Below are 27,418 nucleotides of genomic sequence, written 5' to 3'. Positions count from 1 at the left end.
TCAAATGTTTAATTACTAATCCAACAAATGCCCTTCATTTGAGATTTGTTGTTAGAGATAAGAAAAACCAAAAGCAAAAGTAAAATTTTTCATCTTTATGGAGCAAAACATAGCAGATCTGCTTTTATGTAAAAACATGCAATAATAAAACACATTGCTGCAGATCTGCAATTGTTCCTGGTGTCACCCCTGGATGTTGACATTTGGCTCTTTTTATATGCACTTTTTTATGTTAGACAGAGTGTTTTAAGACTGTTTTATAAATATTTGCTGCAATTAATCGTGTTCAGAAGAAGCTGCGTTACATTTCGAGCTCCAGTTTAAATTAACTACGCTAATAATGCGCGTTAAGTTTAGTTTTACGAACCTTTCTGCTCAAATACTTATATAATAGGCAGCCTTTCTTACCTACATACAGAAGCGGAACACCTTCCGAAAAGTGACACGAAATCACAAATAAAAGAGCCACGCAGAAATGCATGTTGTCCCGCTGCTCCTGGTTGTTCAGCACGAATCCAGAGTTGTTTCAGGGCTGTCCAGAGTTAAAAAGCAGGGCTGGTTTTTTGTTTTTAACCCGAGCGGAGAAAGCGCGTCCAGGACATCAGACGAGATGTTGGACAGAAGCTGGAACCAGCTGATTTAACGATAAGGCTCCTCCACGCCCCCTTCACGGACAGCTCGGAATTTCAACCTGCGTCACGTGAAGACGAAGTGAAACAAAAACAAAAAACCTTGCACCTGAACAGGACTGAGCTTAGTCAATATTTTACCTTTAATGCGTTTAGTACGGGAGACGATTAGGGCCAATGAAAGAAAAAAAAAAATCATAATTCTGAGATTAAAGTCAGAATCCTCTTCCATAGTTTAGTGATTTTTTTCTGTAACTTTCATACTTGCAAAACGTTTAACTTTTTTTTTAAAAATAATTTCCCAACAGAAGTACATGAAGATCTCTTCAATTTCCTTAAAAACACTCTTTAAATCTGCTCTGTTTGTGTTTTCTAACAGTACTCCAATTTTAGCTACTGCTCTGCTACTTTTAGCTAGTCTTTAGCTAGCCATTTGTTACTTTTAGCTACTATTCAACTACTTTTAGCTAGCCTTTTGCTACTTTTATTTTTAGCAACCATTCTGCTACTTTCAGCTTTTATGTAATTAGCCTGTTGCTTCTTTCAGCTACTGTTCTGCTGTTTTTACCATTTAGTTAGCATATTTATACTTTTAGCTGCTATTTTTGCTCCATTTAGCTTTTAGCTAGCATTTTAGCTTTTGGTGAACCTTTTGCTGCTTTTAGCTTCTAGCTAGCATTTTGTTTCTTTTAGCTTTTAGCTAGCTTTTAGGTTCTATTAGCTTTAACTTTCAGCTTCTTCAGTAAATTCCAGCAGTCATTCAGCTCTCAGCATTGAAACTGCACTTTGTCAGAAATTTTATTTTCTCTAATTTGTCTTTTTTTGATCTGAAAACTGTCATGAATGTATAATTTATTAACACATCGAAAAATTCAAACGACTTATGATTGGGGGATATGCTGCAAGAGGCTTTGTGAAATGTCTAGTTTATTTATTTGAGATGTTTTTGGGGTTTTGAAAAAAGAAATAAGAATATTTATAAGTAAATAAGTAGATTTACCTACAAATATTCTTTTTTCATTTTTAGACTGATTTGGTCCAGACCCGAACCAGATCAGAGCCAAAACGTTTTTTTGTAGGTGTCAGGCAGGCTCATGATCCCAGCCCGACCCGGAGCTGGCGCATGTGTGTAAATCCTCCACTGACTGTTATGCAGATCTGGGCCCAGATCTGAATGCTGTAGGTTCTGTCTCTGCTTCTCTCTGTATCTAGACAGCAAGCAAGAGATCTCAGTCACATCTTGTCAGCGTCGGGTGTAGCTTGTATAAATGTCTTGTGGGACCAGCTGACGAGCAGGGCTGTAAAGTGTGTGTGTAGGAGGATGGCCCCCTGGCACCCCCTCTTCTAACGCCGTTGCCCTGAGCTATCGCAGACATCAGCACAGGACAATTAGCCCGCTGATGGCTCTCTCATCTTTNGCAGATCTGGGCCCAGATCTGAATGCTGTAGGTTCTGTCTCTGCTTCTCTCTGTATCTAGACAGCAAGCAAGAGATCTCAGTCACATCTTGTCAGAGTCGCGTGCAGTCTGTGCAGCCGTCTGGTGGGAACACGCAGCGCAGTGGCCTGTAAAGGGGGGGGGGGGGGGAATGGCCCCCTGGCACCCCCTCTTCTAACGCCGTTGCCCTGAGCTATCGCAGACATCAGCACAGGACAATTAGCCCGCTGATGGCTCTCTCATCTTTGATTCTAGTGTTGGAACAAAGAGATGCTGTGAGACGGTTGGCAGCAACACATCAGCAGCCTCATTACGTATCCTGTCTTCGAGAAGCGCCTTTGGGAGAGGAGGAGAAACTGTGCTGCCTGGAATCAGCGAGCGAACACAGTTTACTGCGTAAACTGCATGAACTCATCTGTGTTTTTGGAATTATATAAATAAACTCAAATCTTCTTCAGCTCAGTCCTGAAAAGAACTGATTTTAGAGTTATGTTCTGTCTGAAATATCTGAATTTAAAATCAGAGCTATATTTTTTTTTTTACTTCAGCTATTTGTCTTGCTTTTGCATAGTTTGCAGTACCTACAAACTTGAAAGAATAAATCTGAAGTTCTGAAACGAAAACAATAATACCCTTTAAGGTGCTTATCTTCAGTTTAACACAAATCACTGCAGATAGTCTCTGAACTGTGTCTCTGCTCTGCTTGTATCCACACAGAAGAGTGTTTTGCTGCTAACTGTTAAGTTTTCAGTCGTGTTAATTAGTACCTCCTGGCCTGGAGATGACTCTGTGAGATGCAGCTTAGAAATATTTAACCAGCCGTGCAGTGGCTGTTATCCCGTCTGACACAGTTTTTTGTGTTTTTCATCTCTTTCTCAGGGTCTGCTTCTGCAAAGAATACGTCAAAAATAATCACATCTGAGGCCTTTCTTTAGCAAAATTTTCATTTGATCGAAACTAGAACACAAAAGCACCCTGCTGATATGATTTAAGAGTCCTGCAGTATTTCTTAGGTAATTTAATGTTACAAATATTCTACTGGGACCAATAAAAACTGGAAACATCTACAGTATGTGCGTTCACACGCACACATTTTAGAGGTTCGTTCTGTTATAGTCATCTTTGGACCATTGAAACAAACATGAGCACTCAGGAACAGGCAAAGTTCACACAGAAATGCCTTCTGCATGTAAGAACGCAATAAAAATCACTACACTGCTGTTAAACAAATGATATGTTATTATAAAGGAGAATTGTTTGGGTAATGATGTCATCATCAAGCCTTTCAGGCGACAGTAAGTGACGAGGTCTAAAAGTGGAAGGCATGCAGGTGGAACCGACTGCTCTGAAAGCACAAAGAGGAAATTTTAGAAGGTGAAGTGAATTATGCTTTAGGTTTATTTAGTCATACTTGTATTAAAGCTTGTATTAAAGCACTAAAAGACTGGGTGTAAAGTTGTACAATACCATTCTCATTCTCAGGATTACTGTTAAATGATAGATAAAAGAGACAGTTCTGTTAAACTGCGTAAAAGCTGCATTACATGAGACAAGTCCATATCCGTTTTGTGGCAAAGACAAAAAAACATTAGTTGTTAAAGCTAAAAGAATAGACCATCTTTACCATCTTTGTGTGATTAAATTTCAGCAAAGCTTACATTTTTGTAACAAATACAGCTTCTCAATATGAATCAATCACTCTTCCAGCGCTGTGCTGTGTAAACATTAGGATAGATTAAGTGTCATTGTAAAGCTCTAAACATGTCACAGATTGTTTTATTTTTCTTTCAGTTGTTGAGAACATTAGCTGTTCTGTAATCTGCAGTATTATCAACATACGCTGTAACGATTAGATATTTTATTTCATTTAACAATGTTTCAGGAGGGGATGCAGGGAATACACTTGCTTCAAGTTGAGGATTTGTTTTGAATTTTTGCGATAAAAACTAAACGATCAGATATAATTTCATACAAGGGTGTGATCAAAACAACATTATCTCAGTAAACCTCATTTCCTTTGCTTGTTTTGCGCCATGCAGGCATGCTGATAAACAAGGAGAAGCCAGAGAGGAAGAGGAAGCCTAATATTGGAACGGTTTTGTTCCATTAAAACTGTTTATAGCACACAAGTTGTTGAGCCACCATCTTTAACTTGATGACTAATCTCAAGGTGATGAAGCTTCAGTTACTTTACTGAAATTTACATAAATTAAGAACATTTAACTCTTTTTTACGAACAAGTAAGCTATGCATTAAACTTATATATGTTCAATAAACAAGAATAAAGTTGAATATTAATCAAACAATGACGGCTTTAATGCAGAGGATTGCAAAACATTAAAATCAGGATTGAATAAAGTAATGCTAGTAGGACACATATGTTTCAACTTGGACTTTTTGCTCACAATTTTATGTTCAAACAGAAGACTTTACAGCGTGAGAAATCTGAGGTCTCCAAAAAGAAAACACCCTGGCTGTAAATACTATGAAGCAAACATGCTTTAGTTAATGCACAGCAGGTCCAATGGCTCTTTGATTTATTTCCAGCGGGTTATTTTTCCGTGTGGAGCAGCAGCGCCCCCTGGTGTCCGAAGGCAGAACGCACCTCCAGCTGATTGGTCGAGCGGTTGTCAGGAGTGTTTACAGGAAACATGGCTTCTCTGTCTGCAGGAGAGCTCCAAGAAATGGAAGGTGAGCACAAAAAACGCCCAAAGAAGCTGTCGTGATATGACTGTATCGGGCTGGGGAAGTTGTAACCACTTATTAAAAGATTACCAGCGCTGATGTAGGCAGCCTCGGGGCCTTGTTTTTCCTGTTACTGAGCGGACCTTCACCCTGGGTTTGTTAGCTGATAAGCTATCAAGATGTTAGCTAGCTAGCGCTATCCGTTCAACGTCCGGTCTCTGTAGTTTTTTAATTATAACTATTCGCGTGAAACTGGTGCATTGTTGAAGACAGGGCTCTTTGTATAATAATAATTGCCTGTACATTCAACATGCTTAAAATGTAGCTGTTTTGCCTGCTTACTGCAGCCCAGTCAACTACCGAGCTACCTAGCATGTTAGCAGTAAGTCGTGTGTGTGTGTGTAAATATAAGGTAACTAACCTCAGCTTTGAAAACTGGTAAGACTGGAAATGTTTTGGGAACATCGCGTCTAGTAATCAGGAGTGAGCTTTTAGAGCCTCAGTGGTAATGTTTGCCCACATTTGATCGACCTGTGCCTGTTGCAAAGTGCAGAAAAGCTAAAGAAAATGTGAGTAATCACGACTTATTTAATGACCAAGGTACCCTCATACAGCCTGTCTGAGGCTTACAGCATTCAGGGACTGAGATGGAGATGCAGCTCTATGTAAAACCCCTCATTTCTGAATTTACCTCAAAAAAGCCCTGAGAAATATTCATCAGTGCAACTTTAAATGTGTATAAGAAAATGTATAACCTTTGCATCACGCTACATGTTTATTATCTGAAATGGTTTGATTTCTAGAAGCTCTGTGCCTTTAAAGTACAATAAAGCCTCCCTCTGCTGATTGTAGTAGATCGAAGGGGAGAGTCCGAGGAGTCTGGTGATGATGACACCAGGAGGAAGAGCATCAACGGCGACGTGGACCCCAATCAGCCCACCGCCACAAGTAAGTCAGCTCCCAGACACACACATAAAATAAAAAAATACAAAACTGTGGATTTTATGAGTCAGGCTGACATCAGTAAGCAGTAAAGTTGGCCAAATAGCAACTGATATTTCTGTGAGAGTACTCAATACTGTTTTATTCAAATGTTATCTTCAAGACTATATTACCTTTTAAGTTTTCGCCAAGCTTGTTTTTCCTCTTATTAAAGGTAAAGAAGAATCACCCGTGGACATGGACACCATAACCTTGGACCCAGAGGAAGAGGTTAGAAAACCCATTATTTAAATTTATTTTCAGCTCTTTATTTTTTTACTTGATAATCACAATCAGCTTTTTAAAGACACAAAGGCTGCAAAAGAACAATTAACTTTTGAATATGAATCTTAATTTACATATCCTGAGTTGTTTTAATGTTTTAAAACGTACCTAAAAATCATTGTCATTGCAAATCGTCCTTTTTTTTTTTTTAGGATGTTGATCTTGTTCATTGTCGTATTGGAAAAATCGAAGGACTGGAGGTGCTACAGAAGGCTAAAGTAAGCAACTTAAATATGTTGCTCACTTATGAAGTAAAGATGGGAACGAATTGTTCATTACTGAGATTTTTATGTGTAATTTTATATCTGTAAAAACCATTTGCATCTGGTTTGAACAGTCTATAATGTGTATTAAACGTGTATTAAAAATATTTTCTCTCTCTCTGTATTCAGACACTCTCCTTACGACAGAACCTCATCAAAAAGATAGAAAACCTTGACAGTTTGAGCTCACTCCGGGAACTAGACCTCTATGACAATCAAATCCGCAAGCTGGAGAACTTGAACAACCTCAAAGAGTTAGAGTAAGTCTGGAAAAATGAATAAAAAAATAGAGTGGTTCTCTTAAAAGGGATTCTTGTTTTCTGATTCATGTGTTTCAATGAACCTACAGGCTGCTCGACGTGTCCTTTAATGTTTTGCGGAAGGCGGAGAACTTGGAGGAGTTGACTCGGCTGAAGAAACTTTTTTTGCTTCACAACAAAATTAGCACCATCTGCAACGTGGACCACCTGAAGGACCTCGAGATGCTGGAGCTGGGCTCGAATCGCATCAGGGTGAGCCGTAGAGGGCCTCTGCTGCCGTTTGGAGTTTTACTTTTAAACCCTTCTGAAACATGTACATGGTAGCATTTGAGAAACAGTTTTGCTTTCACTTCTAGAAGTTTAATTTGTGATACTTTGCTGTGTTTACAGGTCATTGAGAACCTGGACGGTCTTTCCTCTTTGCAAAGTTTGTTTCTTGGCACCAACAAAATAACAAAGCTTCAAAATCTGGACAATTTACACAACCTGACTGTTTTGAGCATTCAGGTATCCTCACACAAGTTCTTTTCACCGCTTGGAGAAGTCTAAAAACACGGTTGATATTTTACTTGTATTTACTTGCAGAGTAATCGGATTACTAAAATCGAGGGGCTGCAGAACCTTCTCAACCTGAAAGAGCTCTATCTGAGCCACAATGGCATCGAGGTCATAGAGGGCCTGGAAAACAATGTGAGTCATAAAAACCTCTGAACGGGCTGACCGGTAAACCGCTCAGCTGTGCAAACACAGAACAAAAAAAAAAAGTTCTGGACTTTTGTCTATTTATTTATATTTTTTTATTTCCACAGAAAAAACTTACGACACTGGACATCGCTGCCAATCGAGTAAAGAAGATTGAAAATATCGGCCATCTGACAGAGCTGCAGGAGTTCTGGGTATGGATTATTCTGAAGTTGTTGATTGTTTTTAACTATAGAGGAGCTTGCCAAAGGCAGACATTAGAATCAGACAGAACCTCGTAAAACTGAACAGGAGGAACATAGATTCTGTATTTCAGAGGTGGTCCTCCTTTCCTTATTTTATTTATTTTTCTGTATTTTTTTTTTAAATATACACATCAAATAGTTGTGACTAATTATAGTTCATAGGAGTCAGTTATTCAGTTATTATGCTTACCCTGCAAAAACAAAACCATTTGTGATGCAACTGGGAAATAAATAATAGTGCCTTTACCGTAACAGTGGTATAAATCACCCAAATAGTTCTTAATGTTAGCTTTAATAAAAAAGTTGAAGCACAGGGGCATTAACCAGCTGTAATGTGATGCTCTTTAGTTTATTAAGACCCAACGCCCCCTTTTTAAAATGCATTTTAAAACCTGAAATTACTTTGAAAATGTCCTCCCAACACATGAGTGGCATTAACATAAACATGACTCAATGATTATTATTTTGGAGTATGCCGTTTTAAGACTCTATTAAGTTTTATTCCATGCACTTCTAAATAAACAGAGTCGGGTGCAAATGTTTAGTCTCCTCTCCGCTTTATTTGGATTAGTCACCGGGTATGTATAGGCTCGGTGGGTGGTTGTTTTCAGAAAATGCTGCTCCTACCTTTAAGGCTCGAGGGTGATTGTATAGGTGCCGAGTGGCTGCCGAAGGCACGGCTAACGTGGCGTGGGAAGTGAGGAGAATTAACTAAACGTCGGATAATTTTAGATGTGAATGCCATACTCTGCGACGAAGCTGATAAAGGGTTCGACTTCCACTGCAGTTCAAAAATCTCAAGGTTTAAAAATTTAGTCAAACACATCTCATCGATAGACCTAACAAGCAAGAAGTTCATTTTTGGTTCTAGATTTTGGATAGGCTGGAAGATCTGCTGCAAACTGGAATATTTTGTTAAGAACAGCCACTACCTACTGGTGTGAAAACTGATTTGCGTGCCACAATTTACTTTAGCAGTTGTGTTTCGGCTTATGAAATAAGTGATTTTTAGATTGTATTTTTTTTTTTCCCCCAATCCAATGACTGTAACGTCTTTAAATCTCTCCCCCCCCAGATGAACGATAATCAGATAGACAACTGGTCGGATCTTGACGAGCTGAAGAACGCCAAGTCTCTGGAGACGGTCTACCTGGAAAGAAACCCGCTGCAGAAAGACCCTCAGTATCGGAGAAAGATCATGCTGGCGCTGCCCAGCGTACGCCAGATTGACGCTACCTTTATCCGCTTCTAAACTTCTAAACCGCAGCGTACGATCCGCCTGCCAGCGTCTCAGTGTTTCACCTCCACCCCCACCCCCACCTGCCCTTGCCCTGCCTACACAAACACATCTGCCTCGACATATCACGTCGTCACACTCTACACAAAATACATTCCAGCACAAAACTCACCCATCATACATGTATGCATGTATGCACTCATCGGAACCTTGATTTATGCTGTCGTGTGGAAGCTTTTATTTATTAAGGTGGAACTGTGAAAATGATAAACTACCCTTACGCTCATCTCCTCATTTTTTTTTCCTCTGCACTTTGTTGTTTTGTTGTTTTGCATGTGGAATAGAGTTAAAGGGCCCCGTCGGCAAAAATTAGGAACCATTTTTAGCGAACAAATAATTGACGTCGCGCTGGCGTCATATTAGTGAAAAGGGGTGGTGTTATAACTATTTGAAGGGATTATTGCTGAATTAATACTTCTAGTTTGACAGATTGGTGCTGTTCTAATGTTACATGGTGTGTAAAAGATCCATTCGAGATGAACAATAGAAGCTAACCGGTTTTCTGGAATCTGCTTTAGTTTTCATACGGCTTCAACACACTTCGAAATGATCCTAACCCAAGTACCAAACGTCAAAGAGGAACATCTAAAACAAAGCCTTAAAACGTCGCTGATTTAAAGCCGCTCAGAAAAGTGCTACCTGCAGAAATGCGTCTTTTTAAGAAACCATTCTTTACTAATGTATCAATGAAATAAACTGACGTCGTTACAAAATAAGGACATGTTTTTGTGTCCAGCCGCCTTGTCTATTCCTTGTCCAAATCTTTTACAACTTCTAGATTCAGTAGCTGATTAAAACATTAATGACCTCTAAAATAAAGCTCATGAGAATGTAAAATTTGTCCATAAAGATGGTTTTGTAATCAGTGATGTTGTTAATTTAAAAAAAAAAAAAAATCTTTAACACGTCACTGATTACCTTTTGTCCTTTTTTTCAGCAAGTGTTTCATTAACTTTATTTAAGAAGCTAACAATAAAATGTAGTTTGTATTAGAAATAAATTTGTATTCTAATAGCTGGGCTGCTCTAACATAACAATGTTTATCTACAATAAACAACTTTATTTTGGCACAAAAAAAAAATCACATTTTAGTATTTACACACCCCTAGTGAGACATTTAGTGTGTAGAATTTGTTAATATTAGCAAAGCATATGAATTTATTAAAAAGACTTATAGACAAAATGCTTAGCTCAAACAGTGAATTAATCGTCTATAACCCGATGAAATATCCTAGTAGTCTCCTAAATATAAGGCTAAAGTTTAAATGAAATTATTCATTACAGCTGAAATGTGGCGCGTTATGACGCCGCGCCTTGGGGATTAAATGACAATTGTACACAACAAATTTCCTCAAATCGGTAAATTCAGACAAAGAGGTCCAAGACTTAATGCGTCTTGTGTTTTTTAAACCTCTATCAGTGGGGTTACATTTTGTCCAATAGCTTAATCTTGGTTCGTTTAGACAAGAAAGTAACATTAGGTGTAAGAGAAAATGCACATTTAAGATGATAAATTGCTGATTTTCTGATTACAATTCATTAAAGTCGTGATGTTCATTCGTGACCACATATATCACTTGTTTTTGGATCCAACTATGACCCAAAAAAACCCATCGACGAGCCTATGTAAGCAGGGATATTGTGCATTACTGATATGAATGTCATTCTATATTCAGTGAACCAGCTGGAATTGGACATGCCCCCATTTGTAAATACAGATTGGACATCTCGTAATGTAGAAAACCTGTGCCATCATCAACATCCTTCCTTTGTAAAGTGATATTCTTCCGTTTTGTTTACACCTGGCAGCACAAAAGATTTGTGTAAAATATCAAAATTAGGAGAACAAAAAAACCTGGCTGGTCGCCGACGGAGCGTTTACACAAACTGCTTTCAGCTCCTCATTGTCAGAACTGAGTCTTCAGGGTTTTGGGCTTAGTTGATGCTGTTTTCAAACTGAATGTATTATGCAAATAATAAAGTGACACTAATTAAGAAGCAAGTCTGTGTACTTTTAATTATTTCCATGAATGTGACTGTAATGCATTTTGAAACTTGAATTAACAATATGTAGTTTTTTGCCCAACAGAAACTCATTTATGGCTTTTAAGATGCAATCATAGAAATGTATTATTTGCCATAGAACAATTTAATCAGCTATAGTGACTGGGTTGCTCTATGGGTCCGTTAAAAGACACAATGTTTGTAAATATACAAACAGCAAAAAGCATATAATTGGTTAATAAATATTGCAGCACAATAGTTTAAATCTGAGAATTGTGGGATACAGTACATCATCACAGTGGCAGAAATTGGCTTTTGTAGTTTTATTGAAAAGCATACTTTTATAAACCAATATGTATTATTGCTATTATTAAGTTATAGATTTCGTGATTAATCAAAAAGCTATGTACCCGAGTAACTGGTAACGTTTTTAAAGGAATGTCACCCAATCCTACATGTGTCAAAGCAATTGTAAGCACTTTCTTAAACTACATGACCCACAATGCATTGTCGCGCCGCGCCAGACGGAGGCGAAAAAGACGACGTAGCGCATGCGCCACGTCTGTGTTGTTGTTTGTGGCGGTAAGATGGCGGCGCTCGGAGACACCTCAGCTCCGGGGGTGAACGGGTTAATACAACAATTCACAGCAATAACAGGTAAAAATAATATTTTATATGGCTTTATAAATATTAAGTTGGTTTAGGTGCTCGTACACGACTACCCCTGTTAGCCCCAAACACACGTATTTAGTGCGCAGGGAAAGAAAATGGGAGCTTTAGTCTTGCTCCTCTCTTGCGCTGTGAATGCTTTGCAGAAGGCACAAGCATAGGCTGTTTTTTTTCCCTCTAAACTCGGAAGAAATGCCCTAAATATGGGTCATAAATCCGTCGAATTCTAATAATGTCTTCCACGCTAAGTAAAACATATTTTATTTTCACCACGATAGTTGTAATAAACACAGTTTTGTCAGTGTCGAATAGCTGTTTTTTTTTTTTTTGCTCATTTTGTTCAGCTTGTTTTCTCGCAGTGTGGAATGGACGTCGGTCGTTCATTCCCCCTTCTTCATCACCAGCCTCATGTTCGCCCTGCTGTCATCTTCGCTGTCACTTTGACACTAACCACGCGGGAATAGTTATAGTTTCTGACTTTAAAAACAGGCACGGAGGTACTGAATAGCTTTGTCGGCGCTTTTGACACGTCGGTCTGTGTTTTAATTTGAAGTTATTTATCGCAGAAGAGGAGAGTAGTGGACTCAGCTGCCTGACTACTCGGAAAGTGAAACGGTCATGCGCAGTACAGACAGGAAAGCTCTTTGTGGCTGCAGGATATTAAACGCGTTTAAAAAGGGACCAAAGTTGCATGCTTATGTTGTTTTCTCACCTGCGATCCATTGTGGTGCTTTTACGGACCGGGATGTGTCAGGATTTGAATAAGTTTGAGCCCTTTTTTTTGAGAGTTTTGCATGGTACAGCCCACAGATGATGCTGGGTCGCGAATTTCCCTTAAGAACCCCCCAAAGATTCATATTTTACGTGGATTAACAGGCACTTGTTGATGTTTAACCTATCTCATTGCATGGTTTAAGTCATTGCAGATTTGTCAATTCATACACAATGAACTAAAACTAGGAAAAGTTTAGAGGAACCATCACTTTTTGTAGTTCTCACGAAGCATTAAACACACATTGTGTGATCATCTAGATCATGTTGTAAACCTGTCACAGTGTGCATGAAGCAATGAACTTTAGAATTACTCTATTAATGATATTTAATTTAAACATTGACATGGAATTGTACCTTAATAAGTATGTTGCTTACATTGTTATAGCTGCAGGAATTTAACTCCTAAGCAGATATTATTTGCTAAATTTTGCCTTTTTTAAAGAAGCAACGCTGCTGCTGAAGCTGACAGAAGATACCTTTCATAAAAGGGCTGCATCAAAGTATATAAATAAGAGTCAGTAATCATAATTTGCCCACAGAAAAGCCTGAGATATTTTTTTCCTTTATGTAAGGTTTTTAGGCTGATTAGGGCCTCTGTGAGTATTTATTTTCCCAATTTTTTATGGTAACACTTTGATTTGTTCCCGATTATGAGTGCCACCTGTTATTGAGGGTTACTGAGCTCTCCATTTATTTTTTCCACTCAGAAGTAACATGTGTCCACAGAGTGTCTGTTTTGCAATTAGGTCTGGATGATCAAGCTAAAGTCTGGTTGATTTTTTTTTTTTGTTTTTAGCCACCGGATGAGTTAAATCTTAGCAGAAAAGGAGGGTGCAAATAGTAAAAATCAAGATGGAAGCGAGAGGCCCCAACTGCAAACGGCCTACAATGTCGATTGTCAAATTTTGGTTTAAATTAAATCAAACAACTTTACAGTAGCGGTGTTAATAAACAACAAATGCTGGTCAGTAAATACTAGTTTCTTTTTAACTTGCGTTATTGCATTTTCTCAGTGTGCATGGTCATTATTTTCATTCTTATTGCAAAGAGAAGCAATAAAAAGCACATTTGATTTTTGCATTAGTTTGATTATCCTTTTGAAGGCTTTCCAAAATGTCATGGTTTTAGAATAAGTCGACAGAAATTTACCTGTCCACTGAATCCCTTCTTTTTAGAGGTTAAAATCGTGCTTTTGTTCTTTTATTGACCAGTATTAATAGTAGAAAATAAATGTTTGTTGGTCTCTTCATAATCTCTTTGTTTCTTTTCAGACGTTTCAGGAGTTTTAGAACCAGAACCACAAAATTCCTAAAGAGTTTCTCTCCACACGCTCAGCAGCCGCTCCTCCTGAACTCTTGCGTCTCTTTTATGTTTTCATTTTGCACTTTATCTCTCCTGTGGCTGCGACACATTCTCGGGTTAAGCTAAAATAAAATGGAGAGCTGCAATGTTTTTATTCTCGTTTTATTTTGGAGAAACGGCTTCGCTCAGTTACTGATGGGATGATCAGTAACGGGATGACTTAGGTGGCTATCCATAAACAGTTTCTCTAATTGCTTCTGTTTCCGTGTCTCCTCTAGGGGCCACAGAGAGTGTTGGAAAACACATGCTTGAAGCGTGCAACAATAACCTGGAGATGGCAGTGACCATGTTTCTGGATGGAGGTGGGATGGCAGAGGAGCCCAGCACCAGCTCCAGTTCAGCAGCGTCGAGCAGCAGAGCTCCCCCCACAGAGTGAGCTCACGTTTTAACCCCATCTGCTTGTCTCCGACCAAAATGAAACTGGCCTCGTTGAGTTATAAAGACATTTTCATCGCTGTGTGTTGGTGCAGTGTGATAACACAAAACCAGAGTGATTTTCAGATGTTTTGCTTATGATGACTTTGGTTCTGTTTTGTTTACAAGTATGTTATATTTCGTCTTATGTCTCAGTGAAGTGCGAGCACCCATTCCCCAGAAGCAGGACATACTGGTGGAGCCAGAGCCACTGTTTGGAGGTACTCTCGTGTTATTTCACTTCATCCAAACGAGTTATCACCAGCTCCTGTAGAAATCCCAGGTGACTTTAAAATTTGTTTATTGTCCGTTTAGTGCCAAAGCGAAGACGACCTGCTCGATCAATATTTGATGGCTTCAGAGACTTCCAGACAGAAACAAGTGTGTATTTTCAAGTTTATTTCTTTAAATATACAATTTCTAGAAAAAAAAATCCAGCTCATTATTATTATTTTTTTTAATCAAAAGAAGATAAATCTTTTCCAAACTTTCCATTGTTTTGTTTTGGATTCCCATAATTACAAGAATGTTTTCCTTCGAAAGTCCGCCAGGAACAGGAGCTGCGTAACGGAGGAACGGTGGATAAGAAGCTCAGCACCCTAGCGGACCTTTTCCGTCCTCCCATTGAACTCATGCACAAAGGCAGCTTTGAGACGGTGGGAAGTCACACTCAGGACACTCGACACCACGTCTTTATTCAGTTTGAGGGAACTTTCAGCAACGTTTGTGTAGATCACAGACGTTCAGGCTCTCACTAATTGCATTAACTGTCCGTCTGAAAATTGTGCCTATTTAAAGTAAAGACAAGCTTAGTGAAAAACAATTTGCAGTAACGGAAGCCTTCTGTTTAATTTACTAAAGCATAAAGGTTCCCATGCTACATGTTGAAACTGGGAGAAAGCTTTGCAGATTTATAGATTTCTGTTTGTTTTTAAAGTTGGGATAAGGTTGCCAAAAAAGCTGAAAATTAACAATAATATCTCTTTACAAAATGTAGCCTTAAACTATTTTAAGGATTTTATCCTGATGTTAGATGTAACAGATAAAGAGGTGGTTCATTTTTTAATGATGAATACTTATACCATATTTCAGTGTATTTTTCTTTATTTTTTGCCAAATCAATTATTTCCTTGTATGCTAATACTAAATCCAACTTGTGCATTTTACTATAAAATATTTGTGTTCCTTCTTTGAAGGCGAAAGACTGTGGACAGCTGGAAAACAAGTGGCTAATGATCAACATTCAGAACGTTCAAGACTTCGCGTGCCAGTGTCTTAACAGGGACGTGTGGAGCAACGACGCAGTGAAGAACATCATCCGCGAGCACTTCGTGTTCTGGCAGGTGTGTGTAGTTTTCACGCATTGTCAGCACTAGAAACTCCTGTAAAACCTTACAAATGCTCTCCAAAGCTAAACCAGATCAAGGGAAAAGAAGACACCACGGACAAACCTGTTTCTCCCATGCATGTGGGCTTGTATCCTGATATAATGGATCCTTGTTTCATTTTGTTTTATTGTTTATAAGGGTAATCAGTCCCGTCTTTTTATCAGACTGCAGGCATTTCTCATGTTTAATAGAGAGGGTCACTATATATCCACAGCTTCAGACCTATTCAGAGACATTTTCCACCAATTCTTGTCTAAAAATGTGTGGAAGATTAGTTGATAAGAGTTGTGCATCACTGTTGTGTGTACAATCCTCATTGATATAAACAAAACAGTTGTCGTGGTTTTCCTTGCTTAATATGTTGTAAAAGAAAACACAGCAACTTCCACATCCTTTTTTATTTCATCGTAGCCTGCCTACTTAATGCTATAAACAGACGCTCCTTCACACCTTCATGCTTGTATTTTCTCTTGTTTTTTGGGCACTCATATATCCACAGCTTCAGACCTTTTTGGAGACATTTTCCATCGATCCCGTCTTCAACAGAAAACATATTCCTGAAGTTTATATGTAAACAACAATTTCAGAAACAGTCCAGTCCAGTTTTTTCGCTATTTTCCACAAATATATTTAGTGTTTATTTGTGAGCTTGGTTATTGGGAGCCAAGTCTTACCCTTGTTAACACAAAACTTAAAACAACTATTGATGAGCATTCAGCAGGAACTGAGTATTGCATCAGTTCTGTTTCCTTTAAGCACCTACTCCAGGTCAGAGGGTAAAAAAAACCTAAAGAAGGAACTTAAAGAGCTTTAACTCTCCTTTGTTTCTGCTGAGAAGACACAACAACTGGGTTCAGAAGTATTACAGCTGAGTCGAGCCAACTTAAGATGTATTTATATTATTGTATATTTACTGGAGAAGAAAACTGGATGTTTAATTCTGTGTATTTTCGCTGATCTTCTCTCTTGGCAGGTATATCACGATAGTGAAGAAGGACAAAGGTACATCCAATTCTATAAGTTGAACAAGTTTCCTTATATATCCATCCTTGATCCACGCACAGGTGAGAGATTTAGCTAAACAGCTTTTTGAAGTGTTCCTTTATTTATTTATTTTCAGATCATATTTCATCGTCTTTTCTTTTTGTTTAACTTTAATCTACGACATCTGATTATAAGCATGTATTATGAACACATTTGACCCCAGCATTAACATTTAAGTTTGTAAATTTGTTGGTTTTAGTGGCTTATGTGATTTTAAACCCTTACATTTTGATTGGAGTGTGAAAATTAATTTCCACAGATTACCATTTTAATCTCAAATAGAAAATGTACCAAACTTTAAAGCGAAAACGTACAGCTATCTGTAATAACGGTGCATAATAACACTGAGCTCTAGATGATCAGGATGTCACTCAGGGCACAAGTACAGATGCATTTACTGCCAGGTATGAACATGTGTCTGTTTGTGATTCGGTTCTATTCTATGAAAACTGGGCTTTAATTACTTATTTTTAATCTGCTTTCCTGCTTTTGCTTACTTTTTCAACATGGAATGTTATTATTGATCTGTGCTGTTTCAAACCTCTTAAATTCAGGCCAGAAAATGGTGGAGTGGAACCAGCTGGACGTGGCATCGTTCCTGGAGCAAGCATCCAGCTTCCTGGCGGAGCACGGGCAGCTCGACGGGCCATCCTGCCACGCACCCCCTGCCAAACGAGCTCGCTCAGTGAGTATCTCATCACACGTGTCATCTCCACTTTATTCATTCGCAGCTCTCTTTTTTTTGTTATTTTTACATCTCGTGTAAGTTTTTAAGATTCTGTGAAGAAGTTTTAGACTGCAGCTGCTGACTGCGCTTTCGTTTCCAGGAGAGTCTTATTGACGCCAGCGAAGACAGCCAGCTGGAGGCAGCAATCCGAGCCTCCCTACAGGAGACCCACTATGAGTCCTCAAACGTCCCTGACGCCCCTGACTCCCCTCGGTCAGAGGACGAATCCGACGCGGAGCCGTTTTCTGACAGCGAGGGACCCATCTCCGTGGACGGCTCAGACAGCGAAACACCAGCACCGCACGAAGAGAAAAGTTCAGCCAGCAAACAGACACAGGCGCCGTCAGCCGCTGCAGCCCAGCAGCGTCTGCACCCAGACAGTTCCACCTCCTCCCACAGAAAGTCTCTGTACAAAGAAAACAATCACAGTCACAAGAAAGAGGAGAGCAAAAAGAACCACCTGGAGCCCTCGTCTGCTGCTTCTCATCATCCTCAGCCGGATGCAGACTCTGCGGGGAACCACTGCACCTCACACAGCAAAAGTGCTGGAACCTCCAGCATCAGCACCACAACCTGTGACGTGGACTGTCCTGATGACAATGGTACGACTCATACAAACCTGTCAGCTTCTCCCGGAATAAGGCCACTTAACGTTTCAAGTTGTTTTCAGATGAATTGATGGGGTTGAAGACGGTTGTTTGTGTGTTCAAGAGGTCATGTGAGTTTGTGATCTTCAGGCAGAAAATCAACACTTAGGCTACGTTCACACTGCAGGTAAAAGGGTCCTAAATCAGACTTTTTCTTGTTGCCCATATGTGACCCATGTCAGATTTTTTTGATGAAAGTCTGAACGTCACAAATCTGATTTAAAAAAACAAAAAAATTCAGCATTTAATACCAGCGTTGGTGTCGGATCGTAACGATATTTCAGCATGTTTTCTGTCCCCTGCTTCCAGTATGTCGCTCCGTTTCCAGAAGTCCAATTCTGCTCCGGAATAGTCAGGAAGTGGCAAGAACAAATGTAAACACTGGACAAAACAAGTGTGGCAGATAATAATTATTGTTGGCTCCAAACAACTTCAAAATCAATGCACACACGCTGACATCCATATTTACTTCTTCAAACATGGCGTGCCGGTCGCTTCGGGGCCATAGGCTTCACACTCGAGCCAAATTATAATGTGAGCAACCGCGCTAAAAAAAAAAAAAAAAATCGGATCTGAGCAACAAATCTAAATTGAGCTTTAAGACCTGCAGTGTGAACTTAGCCTAAGTTTCCTTGTAGATTCAGCAACCAAATAGTCTTCAAATCCCAAAGTTTATCTGGAGCTGCTGAACCAATCTGAGCATTAATGAATCAGATCCAGAGGTGTTTTATCTGTGTTGGGTAAATAGTTTAGATTGACCTGATTCAGAGTCAGGAGGCATCAGGTGTGTTGTTCCTGTATTCATCAATCATAAAACCCTGTTAAAGCATTTGGTGCAGTCTAATGACTAATTCTGTAATTAAGCCCAAAATACAAAAGGAACCTGAGTTGTGTTTTATATAGTCTTTATCACATATTACTGGACAGCTTATTATAGCCTCTTTTTGCTGAATATTCAAAGGCCTTAAAAAGGCATATCTAAGAAAAGACAACCACAAATTAAAAAAAAGTTGTTATATTTTCAACAACTATTTCCTGTGTGAGGCTGTAGCAGACATGTCATAATCTCTGCTTTTGTTGTGGTGAAGCTGAGTTTCCTCTCCTAAATGAAGCACGTTCTGTAACAAAGAAAAAAAAAACTCCCACAAAAACAGGAATTAGACAACCTTTTGTCTGGTTTTCTCTAAAAAAGAGCCCTGCGCAAACTTTTAGTCGGGATCGAAATTAGGTTTCACTTTTAGTCTGTGCTTCGCTTCGCATTGCACTGAACTTTACTTCTTTTCCAGACAAGAATATTTATAGTTTTGGGGGTGTGGGGGAGTCTTTTAAAAGAAGTCTTTAAGCAGGCTGTGTTTAGTCTACCCAACATCCTGGGTGAGTTGGTTTCATGAGTTAAAAGATGAGACTTCCTCTGTGGGCCTCCGTAGATCTCTGGACAAAAAGAGTCAGTCAGATCTTATTGACCTGAAGCAACTGTAGTTGTTAAAGTCTGAAAAAGTACAAAGAAGCTTGTTTAAGTGTTTTATAAGTCTACAAAGCAATAAATAAATTCCAAGACTCGCTGTGAAAAGATTCACCAGAAAGAAAGATGTGCTTTTTTGTTGCTAACGCCAACTTAGGAAGCAAGGACATATTCTGGGTCGGATGTTATAAACACGTTAATCGCTGCTCAAAGCTGTTATAGGGTTAAAAGGGAAGAAGGAAAATGAATATCACCTTTATGTTCTGTCTTGGAAAGAAATTTAATACGTTTTTTGTTTTTGACAAAGGCCCCAAAGCGAGGTTGATGCTCCGTTACCCAGACGGGCAGAGAGAACAGATTTCCTTGTCTTCAAAAGCAAAACTTTTGGTGAGAATACCCTATAAATATTCTCTTTTTTTATATATATTTATAAAATGTGGCTTAATGGGAGTTTTAGTGCACTTAAAACCGTATGTACCTGCCCTCCAATCGTCCTGTTGTCTTCCTTCCAGGCTCTGGTGAGACACGTCCAGTCCAAGGGTTACCCCAACGAACGCTTCGAACTCGTCACCAACTTTCCCAGGAGGAAGCTCGCCCACTTGGACTATGACATCACGCTGCAGGAGGCGGGACTCTGCCCACAGGAAACTGTATTTGTGCAAGAGAGGAACTAGAAACCTTTACTTTCTGCTTGTCCGTATCTCTGGAAGACCTCACCCTTTCACCAACGTTTTGAGCCGACGGTGCCAGGCTTCGGAAGTAAGTCTGGTGGGTTTTTTTTTTTTTTTTTTTTTTGCCATGACGGGTGTTAATAAATGGACGACTTTCACTGCTACTCCACTAGTCTCCATACTGACAGCCTAATCCCTTTGTAGTGCTGTACAATTCGGCCAGTAAGGTGTTACAGATGTCAGCACTTCTTTCTTTTTCTTTTTTTAGATTTTTTTTTGTTAGTTTTTTTTTCTCTATATTATTATCTAACTTCTTCTAACTCGCTTTTTGAACACCAGGACACGCATTTCTGTTAAAGGAAAAAAAAAAGCCTCACTTTATGACGTAGGGCCACCAGAGACTTGTACAAAAATATTTATACCTCCCTGAAAAGACGTTAAATATCAGAGTTTATTTTCTATATCTTTTTTGTTTTTATTTCTGTACATGGAAAACTAAAAGGGAGGTTTATTATTATTTTTTTCTGTCTCTGTTTCAACTGTTGTAATTACTTGGAAGGCAAGAGGACTCTGAGGAAGAAGGAACAACAACAAAAAGATCCAAAAATAGCAATTCAGTAATAAAAAATGTACCTTTTTAAAACAGAAGAGAACGAATGGACGGTGGTACATCTCATCAGTCGGACCTGCGCTGTACAGACACAGATTAGAGAGACTGATATTTAGCCGTAGTCATTGTTTTCTTTTTTTTTTATATGCTGCCAAGAAAATATGCTGATGTTGAAATATAACCACCAAAAAACCCAACGGATTCTGCTGCTTGCTCTTTTGTTAATGTTTTAAATAGTTTCTGCTTTTATTTTGAAAAATATCAACTCAAACCGAACAAGTACAACTAAAAAAGGACTTCAAATCTTTTAGATTTTATTCCTAAAAACAAAAATTTCAGATTACAAAGAAGTGATTACAAATGAGTTCAACATAAAACATTTTCCAGCTAAGTCCATTGTTTTGTGTATTTTCGGGCACATCTTTATTTCCTCGTGCGCGCGGTGGATCAGCGACTGTTCTGCTCCGTCTCAAACCTTTAACAGCTGTGTTTCTCTTTAGTTCCTCACAGTTTATCAAACGGACAGCTGGTGGTGGTAATGTGCCAGAAGTTACCGTGAGGGCCACTAATTAGTGTGAAGATGCAAGTTTTTTTTTCAAACTTTCAAATCAGCGTTTTCTCTAAGAAAACAAATGCCGATGGTGTGTTTAGCTACAAATTAGGACGCTTTCTTTAAAAAGTCTAAAAGGTTTTCCTCCACAAAAAAAAAGAACGTCACATTTAACCTAACAGCTTTTGTGGTCATCTCTGCAGGAGCTGATTGTTGTCTGTCTTTTTTAATTTCCTTATGTAGAGTTGTTCACCGCCACAATAATATCTGCACAAGCTACACAAGAGAATATCAACTCAAGTCTGGGTTTTTTTTAACCACATGCGCTCACAAACGTCCATTTGTGAAGCACTAAATGGATCCTGTGTTATTAATCTGTGACTTATCAGCCTTTATAGAATCAAATAAGATGACAGATCATACCTGTAAATACAGACAGGTAACAAAATAATTAAAATAAAGGACAATAGGTGTGTTGTTGGGCCACCACGTACCAGTAGAGCGGCTTTAATGTGACTTGGTATTTATTCTACAAGGAGAGAAAAAAGTTGCTTTCATGATGATGGTGAAAATAGATGATCGGGTCGAACTTCCAATAGCACTAAAGTGGAGCTCAGGTGACTGTAGAACTACAGTGACTTGGAAAAAATGTTGATTTTAATAGTCCCAATTCATCCATTTGTTTTGAAGCACTGGGGATATTGATCATCTCTGTACGGAAATATTTGTGTGAAAGAACTCGGATTCTCCTGCACAAAGACCAAAGAGTCAAACCAAACAGGTCGGTAAGAAAGTTGTGTGGAGAAACAACATGCTTTTAGAAATTATTTTAGACAAGAGGGACCCTGAAAACTCCACAGCAACCCTACGAGGTTTAATAGAAGACAACTGGACCTCTTGTCCAGATGAAGAAGTCCAGCTGCCTTCTTTTAAACCACTTAAGTTTGTCCTGACCCGGATGGATGAGAGTCTGCACCGATATATTTCACAGCAGAACATAAAGTGTCACTCAGTCAGAGTAATATAAACCAAATGCTCCACACAGTTGGGCGTGAAGCAAAGAAAATGTGCAGGAGAGGCTAATGTGATTAGATAAGAAGAATAAAACATTTTTTTGTTTGTTTGATTGTCTGTAAGGAGTATATCACACGTAGTGCAAACCTCACATTTCCCATCACCCCGAAAACATTGGGTTTCATCGACTGAACAAAAAACTAATGTCCAGGATTGACCGAACGGAGCTCCGTGCAAGCCGGTGCTGGATGGAAACCTGCCTTAGGCTGAGCTGGAGGCTTTATTCTTCGACTCTTAAGCGTACAGCTAAAACAACACGAGGGATCTGAAGGGAATCGTCTGAATGTCCTGACAAAGTCCAGACCTGATTAAGAATCTAGACCATCAGTCAGCAAACCTCAGGGTCAGTTTAGCGTCCCCACTCCCACTTACTGCATGCATGTTTGACAGAAAGTTAAAAAAATGGGCCTTCAAAGTGGATGAAGTTATACAAATCCCTATAAAAGTTAGTTTTTTTTAAATTCCAGGTTGTAAAGCAGCAGATGCATAAATCAGGCTGTTTCATTAGGTTTTTCCTTTACTTTAATCCATCTACTAGCAGCTCTACTTTAATAAAAAATCTGCATAGAAAACTTGTCAAATCTTATTTCTTTAAAAGCACAGTGTCACATTTCAGATCATCATCGGTCAGCATCTCCAGTTTGCTTTTTTTTTTTTTTTTGTTCATTTATTACAATTCAGGACTGATATTAGCAGTAATCGTGTCGGTCTGGGGCAAGGGTCGGGGTCGAGAGGAAAAAAAGAAAAAGGACTCGCAGCTGAACAAACAGACAGATACATCGACTCTTTTTCTCCCCCCCCCCCTCCTTTTTGCGACGTGCGTTCCTTCACAAGCTGCTCTTTGTGCGAAGAACAAAAGGAGATATACGGGTGGATAAAAAAAATTAAATTAGAACCCCACACAACAAATACCCGATCAGGAGTTCTAGTGTCTTTCTGCTACTGATGATCTGGATTTTAAATTTCTGTCAACACGAGTCAAAATATGATTTTTATATTGGCAAGCTGGTTTTTTTATACTACGCTTCAGAGGTTTAGTTAATTTGGAGACTTTAGGGCCCATTTTAAACTCTTCTGGTCATTTTTCCCCCTAAATGAACAATCTTTTGAAGATAAAATGTTTCTGTTCAGCAGAAATGACCCACATCCTTTCCATACTAAAGCTAAATTTACTCATCAGTGTTGAAATTTTCACAAGGTAAGCAGTTCATCAAACCTGGTTTGTTTAATTGCGGGGGGGGGCAGGTTGTGTAACTGGCTGTTGCCCCCATCGTCTGTTGGCCTTTCATCTGGTTCTGAGAAAGAATCAATAGAAGTTAATGAGTGAACAGTGAGCCATCTTGGATCTGAGTTCAAAGGAGCACATCACTGATTTTATTCCCGAAGGGAAAAAAATGAAACATCCGTTTTCTGTTGCTCGAATAAAACTTTTAAGGTTCTGAAAGCTAAAAATGTCCGAATTCTCCTATTTGCTAGTGTTTAAAGTAGCTTTTTTGTTCAAATTTTGGGGTGTATGGTATAAAAACAAAGAGAAAAGGACATTTAAAGTGCTAGAAACTAACCAAGGCACCTCAGCCTCTGCTGATTCAGTCTCCATCTTTATTCTTGTGCTGTGCTGAATCACTGCAGCGCCTCTTTATAAGTACAGCTGAGAAGAGGCTGCTGTTCAGAGACGTGGATGAAGACTTTAATCACATTTACTGAAGGTCTTTACCTCCACGTGTGATACTTGTGTGGCTGCGTGAAGTCATTATGTTGGAAAAGAAAGAGCGAAAAACACGGTTCGGCGGAGAGATCTTGCACGCCCGAAGATGCAACAACTCCACCACAGCAGTGGGAACGACTCGGATCAGCCGTGACTTTCCGAGCGAGAAGCCAGAGGCGTGTGTGTTCCCGAGCTTGCCGGGTACCGTCACCATGTGTGGGCATTAAGCTGAATCATCCAGCGAGAAGTGTTACAGGACTTGCGTGTCACATTTAACTCCACTTTCACCTCGCGGACGAATCCAAAACGCTTCACAGCTTGACAACCTTCATGCCTTTTACATTAGTGCGAGTGCTCCAAACAGTATTTCACCCGAAGCAAATGTGAAAGAGTTTCTCTTATTTTCTTTTTTTTATTGACAGAACTTGAAACGTATTTGTTCCTGATGGAAAAGGGCTGCTTTTCACCTCCTGCTCTGCTTGTCTCAAGAGGTCCCCTCCTGGTGATAAGCTTATCTGCTCTGATTTAACACAATTACTGTCAGACGTGCGGTCACAGGAATCCAGCGTTTCAAACGACAACACAAAATTTCAAGACTGACTTTTAACAAATGGCCCGACCATTGTGCATTGGAAGCTAAAAACACACATGACGACTGAGAATGAGCGTGTTGAAAACCCGCTCGTTTGTTCAAATGATCCGGATGAAGTGTATTATTAACCCAGTGGCTTCTTTTTCTAAAACGAGCCACCCTAAATGCCCGCCTATCCAGTGAGCAGACATCCATGCCACTGGCTTGCTGGCGTGTGTAGCCAGGAGGTGTCGTGGCACTGGCACAGAGGAAAAATCTCAGCACAGATTGACAAAAAGAGAGCCATCTGCGAGGAGGCAACACTTACCAACAATACACACTCGTGCACGCTCACAGGCCGGCTTGCGGTTCTAAAAAAAATAATCGTCATCAGTATTGCAGAAACTGTCATCAACCTCGGGAGTTTACTCACTTGCTTTACTTTGCTGAAACATCAAAACAACAGAAATCGTTTTTTTTACTTTCTAGCTTAGTAAAACATAAAATACAGAATTTATGTATTAAACATGTCATTATTTTCACTTCAAGTAAAGGAAAAACTTTAAAAATCTCAATTTTTTTCAGATAAAGGAAACAAGATTTCAACAAAAAACCTTAAAGCTGAAACACTAAACCTCATAAACGGTTCATCCTAAAATTTGGCAGCGTTGCTTCCAGTGATCTCTTCCAATGCTTAGCGAGTATAAACAACCTAAACCCGAGATTTTAGTGCCAACAGACTCTCTTTACACAGCCTTGGCGATGGGTAGCAACACAAGAAAAGAGGTTGAAGGAAACAAACGGAGAGCAGCGAGGCAGTTGTCAGGGTCAAAGGTCAACGTCAGCTCTTTGTGTTTGACTGTGTTGGATTGGATCAGCTGGGAGCCTCTGAGACGTGGTTGGTCCCAAAACTGCCGGATGTATATTTGAAACAAACAAAAACCCGCTATATGAGAAGACAATATGGTGGCAATGCTTAAAAAAAAACCAAACGCTTAGGTCAATGGGTGGTACAGATTGTTAAACATCAGTAAATCTCTGTTTTGTCTCTGTAAATAAATTATGAACGTCTTCACTGATTTAGGAGGCATTTGAGATTACATCAGCTGGGTATGCAGGTTTACAAGTAACCCCCAATCCCCTCAAAACTGGGATGTTGTGTAAACCCGTATTTTATTCATAAGAGAACGCAGTAAGCCTATTTAAAGTTTAAACTAAGAAAATGTACCGTTTTTAGGAGAGAATGAGGTCATTTGAAATTTGATGGCAGCAACATATCTCAAAAAAAAAATTCCCATCATCTAGAGTTTATAGTGTCATTAAAAGATTTCAAGAATCTGAAGAAACCACTGTGGTCAAAGGACGAGGCTGAGAGTCAATATTGGATGTTCGTGATCTTTGGGCTCTCAGGCGGCGGCGCTGCAATAAAAACAGGTCCGATTCTGTTTTGACATCACTGCACGGACTCAGGAGCACTCCCACAAATCGTTGTCTGTAAACACAGTTTGCTGTCCCATCCACAAATGATGGTTAAACCTCTATCATGCCAAGTTGAGTGTCTCATGTAAACATAATCCAGAAAACGCCACCATCTTGTCTGGGCTAAAGCTCATCTAAAATGGACTGAGCCAAAGTGGAAAACTGTTCAGATGAATCAAAATATGTCATTCTTTTTGGAAATCATGACTGCTTTGTCCTTGGTACCAAAGAGGAGAGGGACCATCCAGCCTGCTATCAGCGCACAGCTCAAAAGCCTGCCTCTCTGATGGTATGGGGGTGCATTAGTGCCTCTGGCATGGACAGCTTACACCACTGATGCAGAAAAATGTCTACAGGTTTTAGAACAACATAAGCACCCATCCAGAAGACATCTTTTTCAGGGTAGGCCTTACACAATTCAGCAAAGAGGATTCAGGACTGTAGAGCAGCTAGAATCCTCCATCAGACAAGAATGGGACAACATTCCCTCCGAAACCTCCAGCAGCTGCTCTCCTTGGTTTCTGGATGTTTACAGACTGATGTTAGAAGAAAAGGAGATGCTTCACAGAGGGAAACATGGCCCTGCTGCATCTCTGCTGCGCTCATTGCACTTTGCATCATCAAAGTGACAACTATGACACAAACTGATGGTATAAATAAAGAAAACAAAAGGTTTAACTATGATAGAATGAGGTTGAGTTCAGGGTCAAACTGATATCAGGCGTGTCAGCAAAATAAAATAATAAAAACTCACATCAAATTCCAGCTTTCCAAATAAAGTGTTGCGTAACGTGAAGTTTCTTCTTGTTGGTGCTTATCAAAGAATTAGGTTCTGTTTGTTTGGAGGCTTCTCCTCCCCCACAAGTTTCTTCTCTGTCCTCCGTGTATATATCTTCGTGAGATTTTACACACTGATAACAACAAATCTTTTATTTTATTTTAAATACTAATTGTGCAAAAATGGATGTTTTTTTCTTTTTTTAGGTTAATGGGGTCCAACTAATCCAACTAAATAAAAATCGACACCAAACAAACTGTCTGGTCAAATGGGGGCCAGTGAGGGGGGCCGGTAAACTTTTAGGGGTGCTCCTCCTCTGGCCCCCCTTTGGTGGTGCCCCTGTTGTTCTGCTGTGCTTTACAAAAAAAGACAAGTATTCTGATGAACAAATCAATGAACCAGTCGCCTTAGTTTCTTCGTCAAAGGGCAAAACAGGACCTTAGCTCAGCTCAATATGTGCATCAATACTGAACGGATTACAAATAATAAAAAAAAAGTTTAAAAACATGAAGTAAGAGTCAGTATTTGCTGTTCTGAATGGTTGCAACAACAACAACAACAACAAGAAAAAAGGGCAAACTACAGTGCAGCTGTGTCTAATGAAGCTTTGTGAATTTCCGCGATGAGGAAATGTCGGACAGTCTGAATATCTCTCCGTTTTGAGCCCCCACACCCCACCCCCTCCACCCCCACGCGCGCGTCAGCA

The 27,418-nt window shown here is 39.4% G+C and overlaps 3 protein-coding genes across 3 annotated transcripts in view; 2 read left to right on the top strand and 1 right to left on the bottom strand.

The window, feature by feature from the left end:
* si:dkeyp-13a3.10 overlaps positions 1 to 722 on the bottom strand; it is a 3,736-nt gene extending 3,014 nt beyond the window's left edge. The window contains exon 1 of the mRNA XM_017422427.3: positions 409 to 722. Coding sequence (XP_017277916.1) covers positions 409 to 481 — 73 coding nt within the window. The 5' untranslated portion in view covers positions 482 to 722. The remainder of the gene's footprint in view (positions 1 to 408) is intronic.
* A 3,896-nt stretch (positions 723 to 4,618) lies between these two features.
* Positions 4,619 to 10,785, top strand: ppp1r7 (protein phosphatase 1, regulatory (inhibitor) subunit 7). Its single transcript, XM_017422359.3, has 10 exons — positions 4,619 to 4,756; positions 5,603 to 5,698; positions 5,907 to 5,962; positions 6,169 to 6,234; positions 6,409 to 6,539; positions 6,629 to 6,791; positions 6,930 to 7,046; positions 7,125 to 7,229; positions 7,349 to 7,435; positions 8,562 to 10,785. Exons 1-10 carry the CDS (start codon positions 4,717 to 4,719, stop codon positions 8,736 to 8,738), a joined length of 1,038 nt encoding a protein of 345 aa, XP_017277848.1. The 5' UTR covers positions 4,619 to 4,716; the 3' UTR covers positions 8,739 to 10,785.
* Positions 10,786 to 11,338: 553 nt separating this feature from the next.
* On the top strand, positions 11,339 to 20,756 carry ubxn7 (UBX domain protein 7). The gene is made up of 11 exons (XM_017422366.2): positions 11,339 to 11,444; positions 13,811 to 13,964; positions 14,163 to 14,227; positions 14,322 to 14,387; positions 14,550 to 14,662; positions 15,203 to 15,349; positions 16,368 to 16,458; positions 16,993 to 17,123; positions 17,266 to 17,767; positions 19,582 to 19,661; positions 19,787 to 20,756. Exons 1-11 carry the CDS (start codon positions 11,339 to 11,341, stop codon positions 19,946 to 19,948), a joined length of 1,617 nt encoding a protein of 538 aa, XP_017277855.1. The 3' UTR covers positions 19,949 to 20,756.
* The last annotated feature ends 6,662 nt before the right edge of the window (positions 20,757 to 27,418 follow it).

The sequence above is a fragment of the Kryptolebias marmoratus genome, linkage group LG20 (genome assembly GCF_001649575.2).
Source record: "Kryptolebias marmoratus isolate JLee-2015 linkage group LG20, ASM164957v2, whole genome shotgun sequence".
Taxonomy (NCBI): domain Eukaryota; kingdom Metazoa; phylum Chordata; class Actinopteri; order Cyprinodontiformes; family Rivulidae; genus Kryptolebias; species Kryptolebias marmoratus.
This window is presented reverse-complemented; position numbering and strand designations above follow the sequence as displayed.